General features: G+C 45.7%; 1 protein-coding gene across 1 annotated transcript in view; it reads left to right on the top strand.

Annotated features, from left to right (window-relative positions):
• Window positions 1-293: 293 nt before the first annotated feature.
• The window catches only part of il12rb1 (interleukin 12 receptor subunit beta 1), a 32,966-nt gene continuing 24,373 nt past the window's right edge, over window positions 294-8,886 (top strand). The window contains exons 1-5 of the mRNA XM_062960207.1: window positions 294-624; window positions 1,337-1,466; window positions 2,760-2,938; window positions 3,025-3,170; window positions 7,535-7,583. Of these exons, the coding sequence (XP_062816277.1) occupies window positions 309-624; window positions 1,337-1,466; window positions 2,760-2,938; window positions 3,025-3,170; window positions 7,535-7,583 (820 nt within the window). The 5' untranslated portion in view covers window positions 294-308. The remainder of the gene's footprint in view (window positions 625-1,336; window positions 1,467-2,759; window positions 2,939-3,024; window positions 3,171-7,534; window positions 7,584-8,886) is intronic.

Raw genomic sequence — 8,886 nt, 5'->3', positions numbered from 1 at the left:
AATACCAATGGATGGGGACCATGGGTGATGTCCCTCAATACCAATGGATGGGGACCATGGGTGATGTCCCTCAATACCAATGGATGGGGACCATGGGTGATGTTCCTCAATACCAATGGATGGGGACCATGGGTGATGTCCCTCAATACCAATGGATGGGGACCATGGGTGATGTTCCTCAATACCAATGGATGGGGACCATGGGTGGTGTTCCTCAATACCAATGGATGGGGACCATGGGTGATGCCTTCTAATATGGATGGAAGGACACCATGGGGCATGTCCATCAAAACCCATGGAAAGGGACGATGGGTGATGTTGGTGGAGGCCTTCCATTGACATCACGGGAAGGGGGCGATGGGCCTCTGAGTCTTCTTCGTCCGGCGCAGCGTCTTAACCCCGATTCTCTTTCCTGTTTTGACTCATCTGGGCCTCCTTTGGTTTCTGGGGTTTTCTTCTTGAAGCGGGGAAAGAGAAAGAGAAAAAGAAAGAACGAGGGAGGGAGGGAGGGAGGAGAGGAGGGTGGCCTCTTTGGGTGGCCCAGAAAAGGAGAAGAGGAGACGGCCATGGCGCCTCGGGCAGCCTGGGCTTTGGTGGCGGCAGCGCTGGCCACGTGCGCCGGGGGTGAGTGGATCGGGGCCCCTCCACCCCTCCATTTTCTCCTTCCCTTCTTCCCTTCTTCCTCTTGCTCCCATCCCTTTCTCCCCAAGGCTTCCTCTTGGCAAGGGTTATGGGCCCGGTTCTGCGCAACATCATCCATGACTTAGATCAGATGCGGCCCTCCAAGGTCATTGACCTGGCCCCCGCCCTCAGTTTTATAATATAATATTTTTATATCAGTGAGGAAGGAAGGCGGCGGTTTCGAGATAAGAATGCTCGAGGGGCAGATCAGGGGAGATAAACGAAACCGACACAATAATAATAATAATAACGACAAGTAGTAAAACCAAGAGAGATAAGAAAAGCCATTCACAACATTGAGGTGCGGGAAACAGACCGCGAACTAGACTGTGGCATTGCTATCTATATCTATAAAAGAGTGATGGCATCACGGCAGCGGACAAAACAACAAAAGTAAACACCCCACAACCTCGAAAATTGACAGCACAACCCCTCATCCATGCCTCTAGGTTGATACAACAAAAAGAAAAGAAAAATAAAGTCCTAATTAGAGGGAGAGGAAGAATTGTTTTTATCCCATTGCTGCCAGTTAGAAGGCTAAGCTCCGCCCACTTGGTCTCCTAGCAACCCACTCAGCCCAGGGGACCCTTTTCCTTAACTACCACCAATTCCTCAATACTTTATTTTTGTCTTTGTTTTCTTCTTTCCCTCCCAGGGAATGTGGTTGAGGAGGGGCCCCGGGGCCTGCGCTGCTCCAAGCCCTGCTGCCACATCCACTGCAAGATCCAATGCTCCTGGGAAGACCCCGGGGCCAAGAGCGGGGCCCCCGCCACCCTCCACTTCTGGTGAGTTGGAGTTCCCCAAGGACCCCCCCCCCCCCCCCGCCGGTGGGAGTGGAGTTGTGCAATGCCTTCTGCAAGGCCCCACTGGACTTATCATTATTATTATTATTATTATTATTATTATTATTATTATTATTATTATTAATTACTATATTATCATTATTACAAGGCCCTCTGTACTTATTATTATTATTATTATTATTATTATTACTACTACTACTACTACTATCATTATTGGAAGGCCCCTCTGTAATTATTATTATTATTATTATTATTACTACTACTACTACTATCATTATTGGAAGGCCCCTCTGTAATTATTATTATTATTATTATTATTACTACTACTACTACTACTACTACTATCATTATTGGAAGGCCCCTCTGTAATTATTATTATTATTATTATTATTACTACTACTACTACTACTATCATTATTGGAAGGCCCCTCTGTAATTATTATTATTATTATTATTATTATTATTATTATTATTACTACTACTACTACTACTATCATTATTGGAAGGCCCCTCTGTAATTATTATTATTATTATTATTATTATTATTATCATTATTGCAAGGCCCTCTATACTTATTATTATTATTATTATTATCATTATTGCAAGGCCCCTCTGTATTTATTATTATCATTATCACTATTGCAAGGCCCTCTGTACTTATTATTATTATTATTGTCATTATTATTATTATTATTGTCATTATTATTATTTTTAATTACTATATTATCATTATTGCAATGCCCATCTGTTATTATTATTATTATTATTATTATTATTTATTACTATATTATAATTATTGCAAAGCCCATCTGTATTATTATTATTATTATTATTATTATTATTATTTACTATATTATCATTATTGCAAGGCCCCTCTGTATTTATTATTATTATTATTATTATTATTACTACTATCATTATTGCAAGGCCCCTCTGTACTTATTATTATTATTATTATTATTGTCATTATTATTATTAATTACTATATTATCATTATTGCAAGGCCCTCTGTACTTATTATTATTATTATTATCATCATCATTATTGCAAGGCCCTCTGTACTTATTATTATTATTATTATTATTATTATTATCATCATTATTGCAAGGCCCTCTGTATTTATTATTATTATTATGATTATCATTATTGCAAGATGTAGTTTTGCAAGGCCACTGAAGAACAAATGTTGTTTGTACTTGCCTTAATGCCGGGGGATCCTGGGAGTTGTAGTTTTGCAAGGCCTTTCTCCCCGTTCCCTTTCCCGCTCTCTTCCAGCCGTGGGAAGACTGGCCACGATTGCCGGTCCTTCAAGGTGGGCCACTCCACCTCCTGGGCCGTTCTGCAGGACCACGTCTACGCCCGGGAAAACTCCACCGTCTTCGTGGAGAGGCCGGCCACGGACGGGCAGAGAAGCCTCCGGTCCGAGATCCGGACGTATGTGCTCAAAATGACCGGTGAGAAACCTTTCAAGTTCGGACTCCATCCCGGAGCGGACGGGGCTCAACTATCATCGTCATCCCTATTGTGCCTTTCGTTGCAGTGCGATTCCCGCCGCTGGAAGAAAGCGAAATCCGCTTTGGGCGCACGAACACATCCTTGCGGCTGACCTGGCCGGAGACCTACGGGTGTGACCGGTCAGAGCAGGAGGTCCGGTTCCGGCCACAAGGAGTGGACAATTGGACGCAGGTATGGAATCGGTGGGCTCGGAGCCATATCCGGATGGGAGGGATTCCCAGTGGTTTCGAAACAAATTCTATTCGCTTGGAAGTCGCGTTGAAGCCATTTACATTAATCAGGTATTCCTGGACTACAGTAGAGTCTCTGTGCCCAGGTCATTTGAGAAAGACATTGTTTCCCTGTGTTCCAAATGTAGTCTAGATCCAGCATCCGGTGGGTTCAATGGGTGCGGGTGAACTACAACTCCCATATGCAAGTCCCATCATCCATGGTCCATCCCCCTCCATACAGTGCCAGTCTGTAGAGCGGGTCATCGGGGGTCTGTGTCCCAAGTTTGATACTGATCTGTCGTTGGTAGGAGTCACAGTGCTCTCAGGAAGTGAGCCAAGGTACTGCAAGTCCCATCATCCATAGTCCATCCCCCTCCATACAGTGCCAGTCTGTAGAGCGAGTCATCGGGGGTCTGTGTCCCAAGTTTGATACTGATCTGTCGTTGGTAGGAGACACAGTGCTCTCAGGAAGTGAGCCAAGGTACTGCAAGTCCCATCATCCATGGTCCATCCCCCTCCATACAGTGCCAGTCTGTAGAGCGGGTCATCGGGGGTCTGTGTCCCAAGTTTGATACTGATCTGTCGTTGGTAGGAGTCACAGTGCTCTCAGGAAGTGAGTCAAGGTACTGCAAGTCCCATCATCCATGGTCCATCCCCCTCCATACAGTGCCAGTCTGTAGAGCGAGTCATTGGGGGCCTGTGTCCCAAGTTTGATACTGATCTGTCGTTGGTAGGAGTCACAGTGCTCTCAGGAAGTGAGCCAAGGTACTGCAAGTCCCATCATCCATGGTCCATCCCCCTCCATACAGTGCCAGTCTGTAGAGCGGGTCATTGGGGGTCTGTGTCCCAAGTTTGATACTGATCTGTCGTTGGTAGGAGTCACAGTGCTCTCAGGAAGTGAGTCAAGGTACTGCAAGTCCCATCATCCATGGTCCATCCCCCTCCATACAGTGCCAGTCTGTAGAGCGGGTCATTGGGGGTCTGTGTCCCAAGTTTGATACTGATCTGTCGTTGGTAGGAGTCACAGTGCTCTCAGGAAGTGAGCCAAGGTACTGCAAGTCCCATCATCCATGGTCCATCCCCCTCCATACAGTGCCAGTCTGTAGAGCGGGTCATTGGGGGTCTGTGTCCCAAGTTTGATACTGATCTGTCGTTGGTAGGAGTCACAGTGCTCTCAGGAAGTGAGTCAAGGTACTGCAAGTCCCATCATCCATGGTCCATCCCCCTCCATACAGTGCCAGTCTGTAGAGCGAGTCATTGGGGGCCTGTGTCCCAAGTTTGATACTGATCTGTCGTTGGTAGGAGTCACAGTGCTCTCAGGAAGTGAGCCAAGGTACTGCAAGTCCCATCATCCATGGTCCATCCCCCTCCATACAGTGCCAGTCTGTAGAGCGAGTCATCGGGGGTCTGTGTCCCAAGTTTGATACTGATCTGTCGTTGGTAGGAGTCACAGTGCTTTCAGGAAGTGAGCCAAGGTACTGCAAGTCCCATCATCCATGGTCCATCCCCCTCCATACAGTGCCAGTCTGTAGAGCGAGTCATCGGGGGTCTGTGTCCCAAGTTTGATACTGATCTGTCGTTGGTAGGAGTCACAGTGCTCTCAGGAAGTGAGCCAAGGTACTGCAAGTCCCATCATCCATGGTCCATCCCCCTCCATACAGTGCCAGTCTGTAGAGCGAGTCATCGGGGGTCTGTGTCCCAAGTTTGATACTGATCTGTCGTTGGTAGGAGTCACAGTGTTCTCAGGAAGTGAGCCAAGGTACTGCAAGTCCCATCATCCATGGTCCATCCCCCTCCATACTGTGCCAGTCTGTAGAGCGGGTCATCGGGGGTCTGTGTCCCAAGTTTGATACTGATCTGTCGTTGGTGGGAGTCACAGTGCTCTCAGGAAGTGAGCCAAGGTACTGCAAGTCCCATCATCCATGGTCCATCCCCCTCCATACAGTGCCAGTCTGTAGAGCGGGTCATCGGGGGTCTGTGCCCCAAGTTTGATACTGATCTGTCGTTGGTGGGAGTCACAGTGCTCTCAGGAAGTGAGCCAAGGTACTGCAAGTCCCATCATCCATGGTCCATCCCCCTCCATACTGTGCCAGTCTGTAGAGCGGGTCATCGGGGGTCTGTGTCCCAAGTTTGATACTGATCTGTCGTTGGTGGGAGTCACAGTGCTCTCAGGAAGTGAGCCAAGGTACTGCAAGTCCCATCATCCATGGTCCATCCCCCTCCATACAGTGCCAGTCTGTAGAGCGGGTCATCGGGGGTCTGTGTCCCAAGTTTGATACTGATCTGTCGTTGGTAGGAGTCACAGTGCTCTCAGGAAGTGAGTCAAGGTACTGCAAGTCCCATCATCCATGGTCCACCCCCTCCAGGGTGTAGAGCGGGTCATCGGGACTCTGTGTACCAAGTTTGGTCTCGATCAGTCATTGGTGGGGGTTACAGTGGTCTCTGGAAATGAATGAAGGTACTGCAAGTCCCATCATCCTAGGTAAGTCCTCCCCCAATCTGCACCAGGATGTAAAGGAGGCCACAGAGGTTCTGCGTGCTAAGTTTGATCCAGTTCCATCACTAGTGGGTGTCACAATGGTCTGTGGGAGTTGAAGCGATTGAAAGTACTGCAAATCCCACCATCCATAGTCCACCCACCCCCCACACCACACCAGGGTGTAAAGTGGGCCACATTGCATCTGTGTGCCGAGTATGGTCGAGTTCCCTCATTCGTGGACATCGCAATGGTCTGTGGGAGGTGATTCGGGTGAAGCTACTGCAAATCCCATAATCCTTGGTCCATTCTCCCCCAAACTGCTGCAGCATGTAAAGTGTGTCATGTGGGATATGTCTGCCAAGTTTGGTTCAATTCTGTCATTCCTGGCAGTGGCAGTGGTCTCAGGAAACGAGTGAAGGTACTGCAAATCCCATAATCCTTGGGCCATTCTCCCCCAAACTGCTGCAGCATGTAAAGTGTGTCATGTGGGATATGTCTGCCAAGTTTGGTTCAATTCTGTCATTCCTGGCAGTGGCAGTGGTCTCAGGAAACGAGTGAAGGTACTGCAAATCCCATAATCCTTGGGCCATTCTCCCCCAAACTGCTGCAGCATGTAAAGTGTGTCATGTGGGATATGTCTGCCAAGTTTGGTTCAATTCTGTCATTCCTGGCAGTGGCAGTGGTCTCAGGAAACGAGTGAAGGTACTGCAAATCCCATAATCCTTGGGCCATTCTCCCCCAAACTGCTGCAGCATGTAAAGTGTGTCATGTGGGATATGTCTGCCAAGTTTGGTTCAATTCTGTCATTCCTGGCAGTGGCAGTGGTCTCAGGAAACGAGTGAAGGTACTGCAAATCCCATAATCCTTGGGCCATTCTCCCCCAAACTGCTGCAGCATGTAAAGTGTGTCATGTGGGATATGTCTGCCAAGTTTGGTTCAATTCTGTCATTCCTGGCAGTGGCAGTGGTCTCAGGAAACGAGTGAAGGTACTGCAAATCCCATAATCCTTGGGCCATTCTCCCCCAAACTGCTGCAGCATGTAAAGTGTGTCATGTGGGATATGTCTGCCAAGTTTGGTTCAATTCTGTCATTCCTGGCAGTGGCAGTGGTCTCAGGAAACGAGTGAAGGTACTGCAAATCCCATAATCCTTGGGCCATTCTCCCCCAAACTGCTGCAGCATGTAAAGTGTGTCATGTGGGATATGTCTGCCAAGTTTGGTTCAATTCTGTCATTCCTGGCAGTGGCAGTGGTCTCAGGAAACGAGTGAAGGTACTGCAAATCCCATAATCCTTGGGCCATTCTCCCCCAAACTGCTGCAGCATGTAAAGTGTGTCATGTGGGATATGTCTGCCAAGTTTGGTTCAATTCTGTCATTCCTGGCAGTGGCAGTGGTCTCAGGAAACGAGTGAAGGTACTGCAAATCCCATAATCCTTGGGCCATTCTCCCCCAAACTGCTGCAGCATGTAAAGTGTGTCATGTGGGATATGTCTGCCAAGTTTGGTTCAATTCTGTCATTCCTGGCAGTGGCAGTGGTCTCAGGAAACGAGTGAAGGTACTGCAAATCCCACATCAACCATAGAGTCTCAATATGGTTCTCAGCTCTTCCTTTCCTGAAGGCTTTTAACTATATTTCCTCAAAGAGGTATCCTTCTCCAAAACACAGTTCCCAAAACTGTCTCTATCTTCACACTTCAAAATCCAGTCCCCTAATTGAATAATAATAATTCTGTGGCTGCATAGCCCCAACTGTCACCTTGGCTCCGCCCATGTACATTTGCTAAGCAACCAATCAGACTCCCAGCATTTTAACCGGCATCCTTTTTGTTAAAAATTCGCTTTCAGGGAAATTGTGGCCCCGGAAAGAACGATGGGATCGGCAACACAGCAGAAGGTACGTTTTGAAACACTTTAATAAATAATAATAATAATAATAATAATAATAATAATAATAATAATAATAACAACAAAGTTCTGGAACACAACACACCAGACATCACAGTTGTGGAAAAGAATAAGGTTTGGATCATGGATGTCGCCATCCCAGGTGACAGTCGCATTGATGAAAAACAACAGGAAAAACTCAGCCGCTCTCAGGACCTCAAGATTGAACTTCAAAGACTCTGGCAGAAACCAGTACAGGTGGTCCCGGTGGTGATGGGCACACTGGGTGCTGTGCCAAAAGATCTCAGCCGGCATTTGGAAACAATAGACATTGACAAAATCACCATCTGCCAACTGCAAAAGGCCACCCTACTGGGATCTGCAGCATCATCCAAAAATACATCACAGAGTCCTAGACACTTGGGAAGTGTTCGACTTGTGATTTTGTGAAACGAAATCCAGCATATCCATCTTGTTTGCTGTGTCATACAACGTCGTTGTGTCAATAATAATAATAATAACAATAATAATAAAATAGTAGTACAGTAGAGTCTCACTTATCCAAGCTAAACGGGCCGGCAGAAGCTTGGATAAGCGAATATCTTGGATAACAAGGAGAGATTAAGAAAAAGCCTACTAAACATCAAATTAGGTTATGATTTTACAAATTAAGCACCAAAACATCAGGTTATACTACAAATTTGACAGAAAAAGCAGTTCAATACACTGTAATGCTACGTAGTAATTACTGTATTTACTAATTTAGCACCAAAATATCACGATATATTGAAAACATTGACTACAAAAATGGCTTGGATTATCCAGAGGCTTGGATAAGCGAGGCTTGGATTAGTGAGACTCTACTGTAAATAAATAATAAAATAATAATAGTAATTAATTTATACTAAAATAATAAAGTAAATAAGAATAAGAATAAATGAATAATAAAACAATAACATAAATAATGATTAATAAAATAATAAATAATCACACTTTAAATAATAATAATAATAATAATAATAATAATAATAATAATAATAATAATAAACTGGACACAGATGGAACTGGACAATTTGGACAGAAAAACAAGAAAACTCATGACCATTCATCCTTCACTGCACCCTCGCAGTGATGTTGACCGGCTATATCTGCCTAGAAGATCAGGGGGCAGAGGACTCCTACAAGTCAAACAAGCAGTCAAAGAAGAAGAACATGCCCTGGAAGAAGATGGAAAGCAAAGTGAAGAACCTGCTTTGAGTGAAGTCAAAAATCAGAAACTCCTCAAAGCACAGCAGACAAAAAATCACTACAAG

The sequence above is a fragment of the Anolis carolinensis genome, unplaced genomic scaffold (assembly GCF_035594765.1).
Source record: "Anolis carolinensis isolate JA03-04 unplaced genomic scaffold, rAnoCar3.1.pri scaffold_7, whole genome shotgun sequence".
NCBI lineage: Eukaryota > Metazoa > Chordata > Lepidosauria > Squamata > Dactyloidae > Anolis > Anolis carolinensis.
This window is presented reverse-complemented; position numbering and strand designations above follow the sequence as displayed.